The sequence below is a fragment of the Gambusia affinis genome, linkage group LG03, assembly GCF_019740435.1.
Source record: "Gambusia affinis linkage group LG03, SWU_Gaff_1.0, whole genome shotgun sequence".
NCBI classification, from domain to species: Eukaryota; Metazoa; Chordata; class Actinopteri; order Cyprinodontiformes; family Poeciliidae; genus Gambusia; species Gambusia affinis.
In genome coordinates this window covers 27681012-27703218 of record NC_057870.1, presented here as the reverse complement: position 1 = coordinate 27703218, position 22207 = coordinate 27681012, and the positions used below count along the sequence as shown (strand labels likewise).

At 36.9% G+C, this 22207-nt stretch overlaps 1 protein-coding gene across 4 annotated transcripts in view; it reads right to left on the bottom strand.

Moving 5' to 3' along the window:
• Window positions 1-22207, bottom strand: part of LOC122828206 (ral guanine nucleotide dissociation stimulator-like) — a 59061-nt gene that overhangs the window by 29533 nt on the left and 7321 nt on the right. The window contains exon 1 of one of the 4 annotated variants that reach the window (XM_044111558.1): window positions 19411-19947. The exons of 1 other annotated variant lie outside the window; for it this stretch is intronic. In XM_044111558.1, the coding sequence (XP_043967493.1) occupies window positions 19411-19506 (96 nt within the window). In that variant the 5' untranslated portion in view covers window positions 19507-19947. Of the gene's footprint in view, window positions 1-8949; window positions 9296-18313; window positions 18559-19410; window positions 19948-22207 lie in introns of those variants that run through there. 2 more of the 4 variants (XM_044111559.1, XM_044111557.1) reach the window with 2 other exon arrangements.

The window sequence follows — 22207 nt, the reverse complement described above, 5'->3', positions numbered from 1 at the left end:
CCTATTTCCTAATAAATATATTTATATCAAAACTCCATAAAAATCCTTTAAAACTAACAAATATCTTAAAGAAATAAAAACAACTAAAAACAAATTGTAACTTTCCTAAAATAATGGCCAATTATTTTTTGCCAAAAGTTGTTTCTGTTTTGTTTTGGGGTTTTTTTTTGCCGAAATCATCTTTTGGCTTCAAGGAGGCTTAGGCCATTATTTGGGGGAGGTGACAAAATGGAACTACATTAACAAAGTAAATAGATGAAATTATGCCAAAACCCATAAAAAGCCTTTTAAAATTGAATAAATGCATTAATTTACATTACAATTCCCCAAATAAAAATAATTTGTTACAAATGTAAATTCATTAGTAAAGCCAATTAAAAATTAAAATGTTGAACAAAACGTGCGTTTCTATCATGTTTACACATTACTAGAATAATATTTACATACATGCTACAGCAAGAAGAAATCAGTATTTTAAAATAAAGAACACTAATTACAAACAACTAATAGGATAAATTAGCAAAAAAAATATAACCTAATTTAAAATAATTTTAAAAGTAAACCTTTTAAAATACTAAAAACACTTACACTCTAGTTAAAATAAATTATCTTTTAGCTGTCAATTTTTCTGTGAAGTTCCATTCCAAAAAACTAGCTTGGGTGATGTGAAGTGGAGGTCTCGGAGGTGTCCCTGAAGGCACCATTAACTCCTCCATTCTCATGTCACGCCTCTGGGAAATGATGGTCTTGTGTTGTTTCTGCTCTCACTATGGCAGCAGGACAGTATGGGAAAAGAAAACAAACTCAAGTACAGTTTAAAGTTCCTGCTTTCAGCCTCAAATCCCATATTTACACTGAAACAAGAGCAGCTCAACCATCTGCAAACATTAAAAATGTCAGCCAGGATAAACTGCTCTTTTTTATTGAAACACTCTGGTAAAAAAAACAAAACTCTTCTTTACACGTTCACTGAAATATGTTTGTGTGCGCACAAAATAAATCTGATGTTAGTCTACAAAAACATCCAAATGTAATCTTCCAGGAAAAAACTCAATTAAATTGGCCTTAAGTTTCCATAATTATTGTTTTTAGATTGCATCTGTTTATTTATATATTTTAAAATAAATGTTTATTTAATTTTTTTATCAGCTTATTTTATCTAAGCTGAGTCAGTCTAGTTCTGATGTAAGATACTGATGATTTAACACACAAATCTAGTGGAAAAATACAACTTAAATCTTTAAATCTTCATATTCTACAAAATAAAAATTGAAACCAGGATACAATTTTTAAAAATATATTTTTAATCAATTATTAAAGATCTGTTTCTTTAATTTCCTAAACTAAAAGTTAATTTTTACTATAAAATGACCCCAATTTCCTGTGTACTTCAGGCGTTCTCCATTTTCAGACTTTAATCTGTTTTTTCTCTCCAGTCTGACAAAAAAAAGACACAATTTCTTCCCATTTTTTTAGTTGAAATTGTGACAAGCACCAAAAATAACAGCTTAACGGAAAGCAGGACTTCAGCTCCAACAATAAGACGTGCTTCAGCAGGAATGCATCCAAAGGTCTTCATATAGTACTTCAAAAATGTTCTGTTTTTAGACCTTCTACTTTAAGTATTCCCAAACTGAAAACTTAATTTTTTTGTAGCTACATCTAAAGAAATGGAAACAAACTGTGTGTAGGTGGCAAAACTTTGGAAACAAAGCGACTTAATACCAACTTTAAAACTGGTTTAATGCCAAGAGACATTTAAGAACAGAAGAAAAACCTCGTTCATCAAGATTAGCTGGACAAAACTGACAGGAAAAGCAAAAACATGACTCACACTCTGTATTATTTGCTCTTCCACTGCAAAATGTTGCTTTTTTTAGATTCATAGAACAGGAGCTTCAGTGGATTTAGGATCCAACACTGCCTCCTGGTGGACAAAGGGAGGAAAACATCCCATTAGGCTCCCACTAACAAAACTATCCATCAACTGAATTAGATGGCTGTAAAGCTATTTAGTTGATTAGCAGCTCAAATCAATTTAAGTCTGTTTTTAATCAGCAGCAGAAAACAAATGGCTGGAAAAGCCTGGAGGTATTCAGTGACGTACAGAAACGGCTCCAAGTATAAAAAGAAAAGGAAACCAACAATAAATGAGTAGTCCTGGAAAAGTATACATTTCCAAAATGCATTCCTTCTGTTATCTAAGAAAACAAAACCTGAATTTCTGAAGAGAAAAAGTGTGTCTTACATTGATTTCTATGCAAATGACTTTTATCCTTTATCTTTGAAAAGCAGCATCAAAACCTTGTTAAGATAGCAGATACCTCAGATATTACTTACTAGCAATATTAAAGCAATTTTATTCACAATAAGTTTATCAGCTCTCAATGGGATGTATCCAAGTTTTCATTAAAAAAGAAAATAAAAAACATAAATTCCAATCCTGGGAATTTTAAATTGATTCAACTGAGAAAAAGCCAGGCAGCTAAGCTGATCTAATTCTGGTAATTTAAGTTGCAGAATTTTACGCACAAACATGTTTTGTTTAAACATAAACTGATGAATTGTCATACAATTGTTTTCAATAAAAGTTATATTTGTTTACACTGTCTCTTCCTCTAGCGTTTGAATAGAAACACTAAAAACACTAATAATTGGAATTGGGAGACATTGAAAGATTCCCAACAAGACAGTTTCCACTGTGCCTTTTCATGCATATATAATAATGCTCATGAGCATTATTATAGAGGTTTCAAATGTTTATGGGTCATTGTTGTCCCTAAACTCTGGAGGAGTCCAGTGCATTGTCATATCTGGATTTGTTTTCCTGTCACAATGAAACAAAAAGTATGAGACTTTGACTAAACACTATGAATTCTCCATTTCCTTAAAATGTACACTTTTGGAGATCTGAGGTTTTTATCCAACAGCGACAAAAACTAAAAAGGAATCTGTCCAACATCCGGGTCCCTTCAAAAAGCCGCGTTTCCGATCTTTAAGACCTCGATGGGTGACACAAAGAGCAAAAATCTGACATATTCCAACAGATTAACCAAAAACGTACGATAAACTCCTGAAATCCGAACAGAGAATACAACCAGGAATGTCACAGCAGATGTCAGTGTGACCCAATGATTCCTCTAAAACCATCTGTGCTTCATTATTGCAGCTCAGCATGAAACAACCCACTGAGACTCTGCAGATGTGCAACCTCAAACATCTGCGTGAAGCTGATCAGGAAGTACTTGACTTATTCAAACTCATATTTCTGCAAAAGGTCTTGCATTCAAGAAAAAGCATCTTAATTTAACTTTTTACATTTTTTTCATAGATTACCAAATTGATTTAAAATTTGATATTATAGAAAATGGTTGTTGGAAATTAGCTATGACTTCCAACCTTCATGAAAAACCCTGAACAAAACAATCAGATTAATTGGGATTAATTAGTTATTCAAATTAATCGTCAACTAATTTAGTAAATGGATTAATCTTTAACTAAGGGCAAATTTGCTGAACAAATTAACATACTAAGAGCTGTAGTTAAGCCAAAACTGTACAAACAATATGTAGTTTTAAATTTTAGATAAAAAATAAATTCTCTGTGTGTAAATATATTCTACCCAGAACTCCACAAGTTGCATTGTTAGCTTCACATGGCTCAAATTTGGTCAGTTCTTCTAAGCACCTTTTGCATCCAATTAAATGATTGGTTGAGAAAAAATTCTCCATAGATAATTTATTTTGTAGTTTTTCTTTTAGCACTGCATCCATTGCTCCAAACGATCAAGCGTAGACTAAAGGAATGCTGTTTCACTGCATCTTTGGCAATAAAATATTTGAATTACTTATTTATTTGGATTTTTGCATATTTTTATCATTGTCTAAAATAAGCTCAAGTATTAAATGAAAAATCTGCAGCACTTGGCAATTTTTAAAATCTGACTAATCAATTAATCGGCACAATAATCGATTAATCGTTAGCTGTAGTACTAAAAAAATTTTATCTTCAAAACAAATCACTGAGAACTTAAAGTAAAGATAATGAACGCGTTGGCTTCCAGAAAAAGTTTTGGCTAAGCATGATGGACACTAATATCCCGAAAATCTCTCAGAGGAGAACCAAAAGTTCAACTTTCCTTCTGCTGCGATTTAAGTGAAGTTCTTATTCCATCTGCTGGAAATCGATACCAGAGCATGCCATTGCGTTGCTGCTCTGACATGATTTGTTGCTCTCTGAGGAACAGAAACGCTTCGACACAGCTGTGAGAGAATTAGGAAGGAAAAACATCCGAGTACGGAAGCAGGGCGGATCCAAAACCAGCAGACACGCATCTGGTGAAAGATTCCCATTCCGGCGGGGTTAAAATGGAAATCAGGGCAGTGACATCAGGAAGTTATTCTTGTCCTGGTGACACTGAACGACTCGGAAAGTTTACTTTTGATTATTAGGGTGCCATTTAACAAGGCACAGTACCCCTCTGGTGAAGAGCCGTGGTTAAACTGGGGCCGCTGCCAAGCTCAAGAGCTCCACAAAAAACATAAATCTGTTGCCAATAAAAAAGCCGATGAGTCTCCCAGATAAACTGCAGAGTTATAGGACACCGAGAAAAAAGGGCAAACAGCTGGAGAGAACAACACAGAAATTAACTTATGAAAACAGGGACCATAACGACTATTTAAATTCAACAAGAATTAAATTCAAGCCTAAAACTTCAGTAATTAAATCCTCTCTTCCTGTATCGCTGATATTGTACCAGTACTGATATTTTTTTTAAAGTAAAATATATATCAAACTTCTTTTTTTTTTAATGATTTTGTTAAAAATTTGGAAGTTTATATGTATCTGTTAAATACTTTAATGACAAATATCCACAATAAACAGAATAAATAGAAGAACTATTGTGCGTTTCCTAAATAAACGAAGTATAAACAATTATGTGTGAGCAAATCAAAATAATTTTTTTTGGTAGATTGAGAATCTATAAAACAATAAAAAACAAAATTTCAAGAGTAAATGTAAAAGTATCCATCTCATCATGCTAGGATTTATCCAATATTGATACTGACTTATCATTATCAATATTTTGGATCAATTCGAATACTTTTTGCTAACATCAGTATTGGCTGGTTACCCAACAACTCAAGCAAAGCTACAGCAATATGTGCTGTACAATGGCTGCTGGAACAGGCAATTGTTTTGTTGCTGACTAAACATTCAGCCGCATTCTTGTTGGTTGTGCAGGAGGTGCAACTCTGCTTGTCAAAAATGCACCGTTGAATAATTGCGCATTTGTTTGCAGCCATTTTCAGCTGTGTGAGAGTTGGGGGCGTGGCCAGCAGCAGCAGCTGATTCAGATTTAAAGGGGAAAAAGCCCTAAAACAGCTCATTATGAAAGGAACTCAAAATAACCGTACACTTCCAGCGGTGGAAATGTACGCCTTTTTGTTTGAATCTAACTGATATTCTGTCATACACTTAAAGTTGGAAGAATTATTGTAGTAATATACAATTATTACTAGATGGGACTAAAACCCCATATTTAAGAATGATTTTGAGCAAGAAATGTAATGAACATGTTTTGCATCAACCAAAAATGTATGCTAACCAATTTGAGAAACCATAATAAGTCACCTTAAGCACAGACACTGATGATTCAGCACCAATCAGAACGTGTAATGCTCTGTGTTTGGCTGCTAATTCATAAAGTAATAAGACTATTACAACATTTTGCCGGGGCGTCTTGCTGTTATGAGTCTGATGTCTGTAAAAGAACATAATTCAGGCAGAGACAGTGTGTTGGCGAGCCGCCCGTCCTGCCGTCTCAGACTGACAGCTCCTCACAGCAACAAACCGCTGAGGTCAGCCGTCTGAGCCGCTTCGTGTCGCCGTGAAGCCACAGCGCTGGAGTGACAGTAAATGGGATAAAAGTATTGTTGTGAAGACGGCCATTGTTGTGTTTCAGACACAGAGATCAGTTAGCTCTTCAGACAGATAGATGCAGGAGCTGCTGCCTAAACTTGATCAAGAATCTGAGTCGTTTTCAGCATTTTCAAAGTAGTTTCTTAGACAAGTTGCAATGTGATGCCAGGCAGAGGGAAAAAAGCTCCTTGCTAACAATGACTACCAGTGGTTTTAGCTGTCAAATTGTCAGCAAGGTCAGGAAAAAAATCATAATAAAACAAAATAGCGAATGAGAGGGAAGAAGGTCAGCTAAGCTAGCTTGACTTTGAGAAATAAAGTATAATATGAGTGGTTTTGAGTTATTTGTCAACAGTTTTCTGCGTGATTTTTTTCCTTTGAACTAAATTAATAAAACCTGCATCTCCATGCAAAGTTGTTCTACTATTTATAGTCTTCCTGCCCTCTAGCGTTGTACGCATGCAAGAAATTTCCGGATGTAAACAATAACAAGCAACATGTCTATACAGCAAGTGCCAAAAATACTTTCAAAATGATTTTTAAAATGAATTGTGGCTCATAATTTTGTTTTGTTTGTGTTAAAAAGCAAGAGTTTTAAATAGTTAAACACTGAAGTCTGCTCCACTATCACACCTTGTTGTATCCTCTTTGATACACTACAGATGTTTCAGCTCAACACCGGTGTTATATAACGGTCAGTCAGTCTGATCGAGAGTCTAACTTCAGTTTAAGAGGAAAAAAAGTGAGAAATGTTGACATAATTGATTTTATAGTTTGCTTAAACCCAAGCAAATCCCCTGATGACTCTTATAGTTTTTATAGTTACAGACTGTTTTGTACTTTTCCCACCAGCCTTCAGGCAATTACACCACATGGGAAGAAAGACGACCATAGTTACTTTTCACTGCTTGCTGTTATTTTTGTGTGGCCAAATCCTTTGTTCAGTGTAAAAAAGTTGCAATTTTGTCAGTAGTTCTGCTTCATGCATAACTCCTACATGCTGATAGCTTGACAGGGATTTTTTTTTTTTAGGTATGAGGATTGTGTGTAGAAATTGCTAATCAAACCAGTTTATAAACATCTGTGTTATTCATATGGAAAAAAAGAAACAAAATGTCTGATGGAAAATTATTTTATGTAGTTTGTCCAAATGCTGCCCACGTTTCCTGTGAGAATCCATTCAATATGGTGAAGTTTTATGTTCCGGTTAGCTTTCCTCCCTGATAAAAACCACTTTCACTGCTGGCTGCTGTGTTTGGCCTTTATTATTAAAAGCCTAAAGAAACTCAGTGGCTGGTTTTTCGATCAGACCTGGGCGTTTTATGGACTGGAGAACACATCCAGCTCCTCAGATGTCCCACAGGCAACAGAAATACATGAGAATCTATCACAAAGTGCTGTTTGCAATCCAATATGTGTAGGTCATTATTTCCAGTTGCCATGAATATACAGTTTACATGCTGATAAGATATTCAGGAGAATCACACAGCTGACCCAGATGCTAAAGGTCCCAGAGAGAGCTGGAAGTAATAAATTGCACTGAAATTTCCTGATATAAATCCAGCCCTCTCTGCAAGGTTTACCTGCTGAAGTCGCCGGTAAAATACCTGTTTGATTAAAGTCTGGATTAACATTTCTGACCTAAACATGCAACAAAATACAAGACTTTCCAGTTTTCTTTTCCTTATCTCTAAAAAACCACAGGAGTTTTCTGGTCGACCATTGCTCTATAAACAGCTAATGCTAACAGAAAGCCTTGCAACAAACATGGAGGCTGTTGTTTCTGTAACATCTGGAACTTGTGAGCCAACATCCTGAATGTTTCAGATGCTTCCCTGCTTTGAAACGCACCTAGTTCACATTGTTTGGTGGTTAACAGGTTTCTCAGAAACTGATGGAGAATCGGCTGTGATGAAGCGCCGAAACATGTGAAACATGCAGGACAGCGTGTCCCGAGAACCAGAGCTTAGAAACGATGTGTTCAGGATGACTCAGATTAGATGTTACAATCAGCGTAAAAATATACAAACAGATTAAACCAGGGGTGTCCAAGGTGTGGCCCGGGGACCATTTGTGGCCCCCAATTGCAATTCTACAATAATACAAATTTGTCCCAATAATTTTCTCACAATGGAAAATGCTAAGAACACAAAGTGTACATCTTTTTATAACCAAGCTTTTATACTAAGTATAGCCATTTCCATCCAAATCTGCCTTTATCATTATTATTTTTTAACTTAGCTAAGCATATCAAAAAGTTACAAAAATCCGGTTTTTATACCGAGAATAAATTTGTTCAATCGAGCCCCCAAAAAAGATTTGAAACCTTTATTTTTATTCGTCTGAAATGCTTTTTATGTTTTGGATCTAGAATGAATAACGTCCCTTTGATACAAAAAATAAAATCTGACTATTTTAATAACTTGATCTTATTTTATTTTCTTCTTTTTTTTGGCCTGCAAGTACATTTGATTGGAGATGGGCAATATGGACAGGATCTTATTTCATTTGCAGTATTGCTGTTTATTACTTATTTTTTATTTGACTGTATGGCTATGCTTGCAAACACAATTATTGTTCTTGAAAAATATTTCCACTTACAACATTTAGAACTCCATTTACTTAATAAAATATGATTTATAATCACTAAACTGCACTTAATAACTTAATTTAATCATATTTATGAATTTACAGATCTTTATTGGTGCTCTTATAACATTTCTTTTCGTTTATCATTAATAATTGCAACTTATTGAGAAGATAAATAAAAAATCCTTTCATAATAAACAATAAATGATAAATGCCCACCCAATTCGATGTGACCAAAGGTTTGGACACTCTTGGATTAAATCATCAAAATCACCCTAAAAGAAGCAACGTATTTGGAATGAAAGAATGGTGCCGTACCATTTTCTCTGGTTCATGGTGCATCAAGAGCTTCTTAGACAAACAAACACTGCTCCAGCTAATATAAGTAGGTGAAAGATCCAGTGGTTCTGTTTAGAAAATCAAAGGAAAACATCCAACCTGTGTGTCTGATCTCTGGACTGGATGGTAATAATCCTCTCTGTCCCAGCAGCAGGCTCCAATCCGGGCCAGAGACCCACAGCTCCACCGGGCCCAGCACCACATAATGAGTCCAATCAGTCCTGGATCCACGCGGTGCCGGGTCTAAAGCCCATCAGAGACCCCACTCCCCTCGTCACAGATTGGCCGAAGCCCCACGGCCGCTCGGCTCGTGTGTGTTTACTTTACCAGCTGTGTCAACAACACAAAGAGCAACACTGGAAAAAATTAACTTGTTCCCAGAAGACAGCAGGCGGTTTGAGAGAAGCCCTCCGAGCCGGTCCATTTTGGGTCAGAGGAGAACTGAAACCTCCTGTTGAGGTTGTCAAACCGTCCCAGTAGCAACAACACAAACAGGGAAATGCATTAAAACACGCTGAATGAGCCGAGGAGGAAAGCGAAAGCTTCAGATGAGGCAATGTAATGCTGGGGACTTCCTTATTACACAAACAGAGGAATTTACCACAGAATACATGAGGTGGTTGGTCCAGTTCTGCAACATCGTCTCCGTGAACTCGTATAGCAGCACCGGTACGACAACAATGGATCACAACAACTGGTTTTAATCAGAAAAATATCTAATAATTTACCACAAGGAAGATGAAACTCTGAACACCTCTGATTTGGGTTCATCTGGACCAAACAGAACAAATCCATAAACTGTATCAATACTCAGATCATTTTTAAACTAACAACAAACAGGAAGATAAAAGATTACATGTTTGGCTTATGAAGGAGCCTTTCCATTACGTCAACATATTTCAGAGTTTCAGCGCCAACCAATAGTTTTATCCCAGTCCTAGTCTTTACTAATGGTTCTTGATGCTTCCTAGAGGCGTTTAAAAGGTTCTTTAAATGACTTTGGTTACTCAGTTTCAATCCACAACAACCAGAACAACATTAAAATAAACTACAAGCTAAATAATCAATAAGTCCAATCAAAACAAAAAGATGTTATGCTTTTTTTCCATTTTCTGTCTCACCCATATCCTCACAACCCAATCTACCTCCTGCTCATCCTTAACAGGGCAGCATTATGCATTTTCCAGGCACGTTGTGCCATTTTATAGCATAATAATGTAGAATAATATTATTTTCAGTTGTATATATCAAATATAACTTAAAATAATTTTTATTTTAATTTCAGTTTTAAGAAAGAAAATCTGAATCTGCAGGTCAGACCTATAACACACCAGTAAAAGTAGTGGTTTTAATTTGGAGGTTTTCCATATCTGACATGTTAAATTTTCCACTAATTTCACCTTTTTCACTAGATTTTTTGTGGGAGAAACACTAAAAGTGGAGACTGCTTTAAAATATTATTTACGGTGTACTGTCTTCTGCTGCGATTGTAGTGCAAAGCAAACTTCACACTTTTCATGGATGAGTACAACACAGGGGTGGGCACTCCTGGTCCTGGAGGGTCGGTGTCCTGCAACTCTTAGATGTCTCCCTGGTCCAACACGCCTGAATCCAACAGCTGAATCACCTCCCAAGTGCAGTCAGGTTCTCCAGAGTCCTGCTAATGACCTCATTATTTGACTCAGGTGTGTTGAAGTAGAGATACATCTAAAAGTTGCAGGAGACCGGCCCTTCAGGACCAGGAGAGCTCACCCCTGCACTAGAAGGTAAAACAGGTGACTTGGCAGAGAAAGTTTATGTGCACCACAGAGCCCCCTGCAGGCGAAACTGAGGAAATCAAAATCACAAACTGTTTTTATTAGAGATATATACACGATGGAGAACAAATTCTTAGTAGTCTGACCAGAAAAATGCCACCAAACAAATCAAACACTGAATCACTGCAGTATGCTAAGATAAATTTACACCAATAAAACCTGATACTCTGTGATTAAATGTGATTCAGGAATGAAAATGGGCATAAGGAGAAATCTGGTTCACAGCTAACAATTCTAGCAAAAGAGATTAACCCTTTAACTATCACCCCAAAGACTGTCACATGCAGGTCAATGGGTCAATGGGGACACCGGCGTCCTTATGGCAGTTAAAGGGTTAATAGGATCTAATTTTCAGCAGCATAAGAAGATGTTTTGTTGGTTTTGGTTTTCTTCACTGATCTAGAGACCAGCTCGGCTGCAGACAGAGTTTCTTACAGAAAGCAGCGCCTCGTTCACACGCAAAGCGCAGCAGAGAGAGAAATCTGCTGGTCTGAGCCGCCAAATAGCTTCTGGATTTATTCCCAGCTATTATTACAGCCAGCGGAGCCTTTCAGGTTCTCCTCCAAGGTCCTGGCATTTAAAAAAAAGCTTTCTCATGCCAACTGCAGCCGAGTGAGAAACACATGCAGCTCAGCTGTGAGGCAACCTGGTAACGGTCACCAAGGCAGGGAACGTGGTGACCATTTCTTTAAACAGACAATAAACTCTGCTTGCACTGGGGTTTTTTTTTTGGGGGGGGGGGGGTTTCCCTGAGGACATTTATGCATGTATCATTTATTTTAACTGCTGATTTAGGTAAAGTCTGCCATGCAAAAAAACACAAAAACCTACTGCAAATATTTCAGTACACTTTAAATAAGACAAAACTATCTCAGAAGTAACTTTCCAGCTAGATACAAGAGCTTGTTTTAAGTCAATAATTCCTTAATTTGGATGAAGACATACTAGAATTAAGTGCAATAATCCAGTAATCTAATTTAACAATTTACAAGTGTAACGCGTATTTTTCATCAATATTAAGAAATTATTAATTTAAAACAAGTTCCTATTTCTTGACCAACATTAGTTTTGTGTTATTTCAAGTGTACTAAGATATTTGCACTGAAAGCTAGACCAAAAATATTTCTGTTTCTGTAAGTGTAGTAAACAAAAGACGGTCAAATGCAGTTTCTTCTGTGTACATTTCTGAAAACTAAATCTTCTGATGCATCTGCATCAGACCAAACATCTGCAAACCAATCATTTCTGCATCTGTGCCATTGTCTGCTTTCTTCTTGCACTCCTTCCCTGCCAGACATTGTCTCCAGTGTGTTTCTGCCTCCCCAAATCACTTCAACATCCACCTGTACAGCTGCTGCCAACTCCCTTTTCAATTCCCTCTGATTCCCACACCCTGGAGCCATTGTTGGCTGCCAAAGTCTATATTGTGTTATCATAGTCTTTTGTCTGATTATAAAAACCTTGCTTTCCTATCTGCACCCCTTTTTTTGTCATCTTGGCAATGAGTTTCTGAACCCTATTCCCATACTTTTTGAGATCTTCACAGGTAAATTGGAAGCAGATTTATTTCGCCTGAAAACATAAAATAAAATAAAAACTTCTCTGAAGGGGCTCATTATTTGTTGACAAAATGTTTCTTCGACTGCTGAGCATATTCACCGAACATTATCAACGAGTCTCCAGACATCCACCCATTTCCTTCACAGCTAAATGACAGCTTGACATCTCCATGCATCAGTAGCTGGAAACATTTAAATTTTTTTGGTGCACAGGCCTGTTTTATCACCAATGTAACAGAGAGGTTTGTGAAAGCTGGTTGAAGTCATTCCAAGTTCACAGTTTTTAGCTGAAAGTTGCATTAAAACATCTGTTCTCAAGTGCTCTTAAAGGAGTAAACTCAAAAGGTTTTTTTTTAATGTTTGATTAATCCAACACTCAAGTTTCCAACAGTTAAATATAAATGTGACCTCATCAGGAGAACACTCTTTACTTAAATTAAAGTCTGCAGACCCCCCAGACTGCTTTATATCCGTCACACACCATGAAACATAAACCCGTCTATCAGTGGTCACATTTACATAACCACTTTTTGATCTTTAATATAGAAACTCGGGCCTGTGGAAGATTTTTGCATAACGACGAGCAATAAATAAAAGATATAAAACACTCAAAGTCAAAGTTTTTCTGAAATAAAACAATAGAATGGAATAATAATTGAATTTTATTTACAAGTCAGCCAGAGAAGCTGGACAGAGCTTCAGCGCTGACTAAAGCTGCATTCACTGACCAAAGTAAATGTCAGAACTCTATCTGAACTGCTGAGCAACTCCACCAACGCTGTTCCAGTACAGAACCACAGCTGGTTCTGAAAACAACAACTGAGGACAGGTAGCTTTTATAAACAGACAGAAATCCACCTCTACCTATACACACTGGTCTGTTCAGCAAGATTAGTTTACAGTAAAACCAATAATAACAGAGCCCAATTGTTATTGGTGAGTGTTTGTGTCGACTGGTTGTGTTTGGTTAGTGGGTGGATGATTGGTTGGTCAGTAGCTGATTGGAATTCAGACTGGTTGGTTGATTGGTAGGTCTACTCTTTGTGGGTTTATAAATTGGTTGGTTGAGTTATCGTGAGTAGTTGGTTGGTAGACAATTAGTTGGGTTTGTAAGTAGTCAGTTGGAAGGTAGCTAGGTTGGTAGGTTTATTGGTGGACAGTTGGTTTGGAGATGGGTTAGGTTTGTAAGTGGTTAGTTGAAAGATAGGTAAATAAGTAGGTTGGTTTGTTGGTTGAGTTATTTAGAAGCGAACGGTCAGCGGATAATTGATTAGTTGGTTTTATTTGTACACCATCTGTTGTACAAGTCTGTTATCTGTTGGCAGGTAGATCGAGTGGTTGGTTTGTGGTTTTATAAACTGGTTAGTTGATTTAATGGGGAGGAGTTGGTTGGCAACTGGGTTTGGTTTGTAAGTGGTTGGTTGGTTAGTTGGCTGAAAAATATGTAAATATTACATAAATGGAGTTATTAAATAAATTTGTAATTCAGTACATTTATGTCTCTGTTGAAAAAAAATGTGTGAGCTCAATTCAGGGCTGTTTTCCAGTATCGGCTAATACTAAACATCAGATATCGGTATCGGAAGTGAAAAAAGTGGATAGGCACATCCCTAGTTTGCAATAGAAACTAAAATACTTAGATATGTTTTTGCAGTGAAGAAATGCAACATTATTTCATGCGACATCAAAACAAAAAAGCTCAATCATGTTCACCTAAAAGTTTCAGATACAGATGAAGGCCTTAAATTATTTCCTCCTGATTCCTGAGAAGCTCCTTTTTATTTCAACCTCGTCGCCCAATTTGACCCCGTTACGACAACAACCCGACTGCAGTGAGGTCAGGAGACGTTTTTAAACCCCAAAGAAGAATGTAGGTCAGTAGAAACACAATCAGGTGTGGGGGCTGAGACAAGCTGAGCTCGAGAACGAGATGGCAACAGCGTCCATGTGAACAGATTTATCGGACATTACTGTCAGGAAACATTTCCTACAACAATGTAGCTTTATGTTTTCACCTGAAGTGCTGTTGGAACAACAACAGCCTTCACTCACGGGCTGGAAACGACAAGAAACATGGATGCCAAGATGTAGATGTGGGGCTGAATGCCAAACAGCTGCGTGTAAATCTGAAGGAACCCAACATTACGAGTGCACCATTTATCTGGGATTTATGGCCACAAAAGTTTTTTTATTTGCAAACAACACAGCCTCTCCTAAATGGTTGCTGTTTTCAATTTTGGTTTTGAGTCAGAACTTCAGTCATAACTCACAGATGAAAGATGAGTTTATTCACAGATTTCTCCAGTACACCCATAATCAGACATCCTCCTACTGCACAGAACTGAATAATAAATCCTAATATTTTCTACAAAAAAATAAAAGAACTATTCAGTGTTTCAGTTAGAGGCATCCAGGTTGGGAAAAGTTATTGTGAGGAGATAAAACTTTGATTTTCACTTTTTAAATTTAAAAGAAATGTCTAAAAACAAGTAGCTAAACAAATACAATAAGGTTTGGATATGTTCTCTTTTTTGAGTTTGTTTACAGACTTAGAGATTTGTTTTAGAAAGATTCTGTTGTTTTGATTTTGATGATGCTGCATGTTTAAAAAGGTGACGGTACCACAAGCTTGTGCTTCTGCCTATTGTCTTGTGTTCTGGACAGGATTTTTTATTTGTTTGCTTTTTTCAGGATTGTAAATAAATACAAATTATTTCATTTCTGTATTTTCTTTTAAATTATTAATATATATATTCAAATTAAATATTGTGTTTAACAATATATTGACATCAGCATAGCTAAGTAACACTGGATTGATATTAAACTGTTTATTTCCATTTTCTTGTTTGTTTCTGGAGGAGGTTTTCCATTTGGTTTTTATTTGGTCATGTGTTCATGATAGTGATGCAGCTATGGGGTGTTTAAATGAAACAGTGTGATAATATTGGCCCAAATTTTCATATCAATGCATCCCTAAAAATGTTTTATAACAATAATTATAATAATAATTGAAGATGGTGTTTTTTTTTTGATCGGTTCATAATTTGCTGCACTGAATTTTGATTATGTGACTCCAATAAATAATATTAGAGATGCATCAATCTCATACTAATATCTGTATCGATAACGATATTGAAAAAAATAGGTATTTAGGAAAGTATTGGTGACAACATTTCTGATCCATAAGGGCAGAGCTATTAAGTTTAAGTCTATCCTTTGTGCTCTGAACAATGTCATGCTTTATTATTTATTTTAACTCATATTCAGAATTCCTAATTTCACTTTTTGAATCAGTTTATTTTTACATTGCTTTTGTCATTTTCAGTTTTGTTACAACAAGTTAAAGTTGTTTTTTATGTTTGACCAAACTTGAAGCTATTGGTGTATTTAAGTGAGCAGAGTTATCAAATACATTTGTAATTCACTACATTGTGTTTTTTTAAAAAAAAACCCAGAAGTTTTAAGTTTAAGTCAGCACTGGTTTTGTGTATCGGATCAGTATCATCCGGTACTAAACGTCAGATATCTGTACCGGGATCAGAAGTGAAAAAAGGGGATTAATAATAAATAAGTAAATAATATTACTTGTTTTATGAGAATTAACTGACACAAGCAGTGATCAGAACTACAATTTAACTGCCAAGATTAAAAACAAAAGCCTGCAACACAGTCTAAAACTAACATATTCAATAATGATGTTCCACTGAGGCATGAATGACTACCACCATGTAATGGATGATAAAAGCAAAATTGCCCGATGGGAGAATAGAGACGAGGGGTAATTATCTAAAAATATCTAAAAGGAACATTTGAAAACAAAACACTAGAAAAATAAGCACTTTAGATTAAAACTAAAGTGCAGCTTTAACATCAGGTAGCAGGTAAAACAATTTAGTCATCATTAATCTGCAGGGAACAAAAGAAGAATTGCATTGCCTTTAAAGGAAATGACATGATCAAACATGTCAGAATATCAAAGGCTTCTCTGTAGGGAGATGGTTGCTTCCGCGTGCTTGGTTTGGCACAAAACAAAGATACAGACAAGATTTATACCAACGAAGAAGAGAGATTACGAAAACCCAGCAAAGCATCTGTTACATCTTGAGCTGAGGTGAGAAAACTCGAATCGGATCGTGAGACAAAAGCCACAATTCAGGCAGACTGAGCTTCAGGCGGGGGTGAGAAAATCAACAGAGAAAAAGATGTAAACAAGTCCAAGCTTTATTCTCTGACCTACAGAGATGATTCAACAAAAACAGCAGAAAGTCTTTCTGCTCTACAGAGGAAATGTCACAAAAGCAGCACAGAAATCAATTTCACTGCTCTAGAGCAACAAGCTGCAGATTTAATCTGATTTTACCTGAAAAGCATACATTGCAAAACCACAGATACAGTCGCTTGGACAGAGGCAGCCACCACCGTGCTTCAGCTGCAGGCTGACTCAACCTCACCAGTTTTTCAAAACTAACACTCGCTTTACTCAAAGGGACCAGCTACATCTACCGTTTCCTTGCAACAAAAAGGTTCTGGGTTAAATTCTCAGCCTGTTGCCTTTCTGCACACTAGGGCAAAAACACTTGGCAAGATTATTACTTCTATTTATTTTTTTGCAATGTGTGTACACAAGTCGGAGTAACTTGAGTAAACTCATGCATTCATGCTAAGTCCATGCGCTGCAAAAAGACAACATTTTGCAAAGTATTTTTGGTCTAATTTCTATTTCTCAAATCAAAAACAGACCAAACAAACTTGTAAGTCACTTTTCAGCAATATATAGAAACTAAATAATTCTTTATTATTGAGTTACAACATGGGGAAAAAAATTGTTTTTAGAAGTTGAATAATCTGCCAGTGGAACTAGCACTTTTTTAAAATCAATATTATTGACTTAAAACAAATTCATATTTCTTGCTGAATTTTAGCTGACATTTAAAATTTTCAAGACATTTTACCATATTATAAGTGAAATAATTTCCCAGTGGAACCAGCACTTTTCCATCAATATTAAGGAACCATTTAACTCCTATATCTTTCTGAAAAGTTACTTGTAAGTTAGTTTAGTCTTATTTCAAGTGTACTGAATTATTTGCAGTAGAAATTAGATCAAAAATACTTGGTAATATTTTTGTGTTTTTACACTGCAGTCAAAAAACGTGACTGTGTCCCGCCTCTCGCCCAGTGACAACAGGTTTTGTTCAATTCTGCATGGAAAAAAAAAAATTTTAGTTTTAAAGTTGTGATGCAAAAAGAAAACTGCATGTCCAAACACGCAACACAGATGGATGAAAGAAAAAGCTCATCTGAGCTGCACACCTTATAACATGCTACAAAAGGAAGAAATCCACGTTGTTTTCATGTTTATTCTGCAGAAATGCAAGAAATGCCTGCAGATCTAATCATCTCTGACGTGACGAATACACCCACACAGAAAGACCCAGAAAGAAACAACATACACCACACTCAGTTGCAGGTTGACTCAAACTCACTGACACATTTTCACAACACAAACACTGGCTCTGTGAATAACTGTTTTAATATAACGGGACTTATTATTATTTGGAACATGTTTTGTTATATTCTGTACAAGAAAAAAAGAAAACATATTTTATAAGTCTGGAGAAAAATGAAAAAAATATTAATTACACATGCAATCTGACCTGCACACCTGATTAAAGTACTGCAGGAGAAAGAAATGTACTTTGTAGAGGTCCAGAAAAAAAATGTATCCCATACATCCGGTTCACATTCTGAACCGGAAGTGACCCGCGCAATCTTAGCGGGGAAACGCAGCGCGATACATAGCGGACTAATGGCTTCGAGACCAAGAAAGAGAAAATATGTGGACACTCGTCTTAACCAATGCGCGAGAGAAAGATACATTTAAAAAAGTCGCTGCTGTCAGGATCGACCCATATGAGACGGAGAAGGAAAATACGTTAGACAATGTGGAAAAGCTGCCTCCGATCTCATACTACGACCCTGTTAACTTCTCAGTGAACAGGAAGAGTGCATACACCCTGGAGGAGCTTCACCTGAAATCCACTGATACATACAATCAATATTTAAAAGGTTTAGTAAATGACTTACAAATTCTTCGTGTGAATAATGAGGTTCTGGTGGCTGGCAGAGTAAATACATGCAGTAACGTGCACGTAAGCTACATGTCCATCTTAGTTAGCAGATAAAAGCTACATTAGCTAAGCTAATTTTGCTAGTTCGGCAGTAAGTAATACAGTAAATATCACTATTGCACAAATGTGGGTAGAGTACTTCAAAATTGTACTCAAGTAATATTTGTAATGTTCTAATATTGTTAATATGTTAGATAGGAACGAGGGGAGAGCTAGTTCCTAGCTTATGGTTTGTTTATTGTTGTCATAGCAACTCCATAGCAACTGCTGTCAGTTACAAGATTTCGGTCAGTTACAAAGTTCACGAAAGTGTGACGTCACATGAGAACAATTCCTAGTCCTTGGAATCCTGAATGATTCAAAATGCTAAAAAATCGATTTTAAAATGCATTGAAGTTGTAGTCTGTGCCGCTCCTATTTGATTTGCGAGTATCCTGCATCTGTTATGCGCCCACTCTGCTTTTGAACAAGTCTTTGATTTCTTTTTTTATTTATTTAAGAAAAAGCCAGGCCGCTAAGCTAACCTAATGCTAGTAATTTAAGTTACAGAAGTTCATGCAGAAATATAAACTCATGAAATTTTATACAGCATGAAACTGTTTTAAATAAATTTTGTTTGTTTACACATTTTTTTCTCTTCTCAGTGACATAATTATCTGAATAGAAAAATAATATCTAAATCAAAAATCGATCCATGACTCTAAAACTCGTAATCGAATCGCTCGACACTGGGTGTATTGTTGACAATGATTTGAGTCCTTTTACGTGACAAACTGTAAACCACTCATGCGTACAGCAGCGACCAAATTTTCTCTGTAGATATCATCCTGCTGCCTATTTTATGCAAAAAAACAGCACAAATAAAATATACATTTATCAGACTTTGTTTACGCCGCTACAGCTTGGCACATGCACACTCCTACGTTCAGTCGTGAAGCATCAAAGCGCACATAGAGATGCAAATAAATAAAAATAACGCGAGCAGACATTAAAAATGTAACGCCTGCTTACAGACAGGCAGCCGTCTCGGTGCGAAGCGGCGTCGGAGCTCACCAGGTCGTCGAGGATGGTGACGGGGAAATCAAACATGCACATCTTGACGGGCTGAGCGAGCGCTCTGTGCAGGCTGAACAGGGATCTGGTTTCCATGCTGCACGGTCGACGCACCTCGCAGCAGCCGCTTGACTGCGTGCAACAAACATGCACTGGTGGAAATATAGGGATAATTATGAAAAAGAGGAGGAGGAGGGAGTCCCCAAAGCTGGTTGAATCCGACTGAGAGAAAGCAGAGGAACACCTCCACGTCTTGCTTTTTCTTCACAACAAGCGAGCGCTCCCCTCATCGCCCTCCCTTCCCCTCTTCCTCCGTCGCCAGCAGCTGCTCTCTGGTCTTTCCGTCTTCTGGAGGTTGTAGCTCAGAAACCTTCAGCAGCGACCGCAGTTACACTTCCACCAGGAAGGGGGGGCAGAAAACGCGCAGACTGAAATGCAGCAGGTACACAGAGGAATTCGTTTCTGCTTCAATACGCTGCTGCGATTTAATCAAGAGAGAAGCTGCCGTGTGAGCCCCATTAAAGATGAAGATCCGCCTCCAGGAAATGTGATATTCGTACCAGTTTAATCAGACTTCAATTTGTTTTCTCTATGACGTCGGAAAGAGTAGAGAAAAGTCGGAAAATGCCGCTGTAAAACAAGCCGGCTCCATGTTTTCTGGAGCGCTAATAAATCTTTTAAAAGTCCAACTGCTGCTCAGCTCAGAGCTGTGACGTTCCTGCACCGCATCAGTGCAGGCACTGATTGTTTTCCGTAAATTTCTCCCAAATGAAACGTTTCTCCTTGTACCTGGAGCCAGAAGTTGCAGCTAAAAAGCACACTGAAACAAGGGAAAGGGGGGACGAAGGACGGAAAGGTGGTAATGGCGATACATCGATTTTATCGGCTAATAATTTTTGGGGGGCTTTGAAGATTTTATTTTTAGAAATCTTGATTCAGTATGACTAGCGGCGCCCTCTGCTGGATGGCGGTCAAACTATAACACTGAAAGAAGGTCTGAGCGGACGTCATTAGTTTATCTTAATTTAATAAACCATTAATCAACAATTAATCTTAAGTATAATAGTTGCTTGCATCCCCACCAGTCACACAAGTGTTATTCAGCGTTTTTAATGTTTTATAAAAGAAAGATGATGGGTTACAGAGCACACTGGAACCAGGATACCGGAACAATCCGCCATGTTCTGGTTCCAATAAAGCAGCTGCAGCAGCTGTCAGAGTTAAAACAAATGGATGATTTCCAGTCTTTCATCGCTTTTCTCACAGTTAAACTGCTAAAGTTACACAAGCAGTCTGTGAAAGTACTGAAACCAAGGTACGGATAGCCTGAAGATAGAAAAATGGCACGCTGTCACTTTAAATATGTAGAAGTCACGCTTCAGGGTGAGCAACGTTGGTGTGAATCTGTCCAATCTGAAGGCAAACAGCAGTGTTATTATAGCACAGATTTTTAATTGATGGAATAATTTGCGATTTCTGTCACCACAACCATGATTAACGTGTTTAGTCTAAAACAGATTTAGTAATTTGGGCTTCTGTGTAAAAAAAAATAAAAATAATGCAGCAGAAATAAGTTAAGCAGTTCTTTTATATATATATTTGCACTGATTCAACCTTGTCTTCCGCCTTGCTAAAAACATAGCAAGTATACAAGTTGTATTTATCTTTTGTCTTTAATGGGAGCAAAGTGTAACCAAAGTAAAACTTCCTTGTTTTTTGCACAAATTTAGCAAATAAAGCCGATTCTGATTCTTTGTTGCCATCTCAGAAGACAAACCTGAACCAATTAGGACGTCCTATTGGACTTTTATTAGTTATAATAAACATTTCTCAGTATTAATAAATATGACGTTGTATTAGGGCAATTATAGATGGGGAAAAAATGGAGGAGTAAATTTGCGGTAACATATTTCAGAAATTTTCTAGAAAAAATATTTGAAAATTTGCTTGACTTGCAAAAGTCAAAGATTTGCAATATTGTGTTTTGCAACATTATTAGCTTCATTTCCATTAAAAATGTGCGCAAAACTTGGTCAATATCCCACTAAAGTCAAAAAAGCACAATTTTGCAATTGCAGTGTTTCAATTAAATAAGAAACACAATCAAAATCACACGTGAATAAGTTTGTTCAGGTGACAAGTCATTGAATAAGACATAATGCTACTCTTATTTCCTGTCATCTTCTTTGTCGTTCCCACCAGTAGTAACATTCAGTTGTTAATTACATGACTCCTAAAAAAGTGTATCTATTGAAGTTTTTTTTTTTTTTTTTTTTTTAAACACCATGTTCTACTGCCAAAACGTTTGGAGTGTTTCCATTAAGTGAATTTATTTTCAAAATATAAAATTGCACAATTATCTGGTCAATGGAAATGCAGTTACTAAGAAGACAACAGTAAATAATTGGAGGATGAAGGCACGGCGGCTGCACAGTGGCGCAGTTGGTAGAGCTGTTGCCTTGCAGCAAGAAAGTCCTGGGTTCGATTCCCGGCCCAGGGTCTTTCTGCATGGAGTTTGCATGTTCTCCCTGTGCATGCGTGGGTTCTCTCTGGGTTCTCCGGCTTCCTCCCACAGTCCAAAAACATGACTGTCAGGTTAATTGGTTTCTCTAAATTCTCCCTAGGTGTGAGTGTGTGTGCATGGTTGTTTGTCTTGTAAGTCTTTGTGTTGCCCTGCGACAGACTGGCGACCTGTCCAGGGTGAACCCCACCTCTCGCCCGGAACGCAGCTGGAGATAGGCACCAGCAACCCTCCCGACCCCATTAGGGAAGAAGGGTGTAAAGAAAATGGATGGAT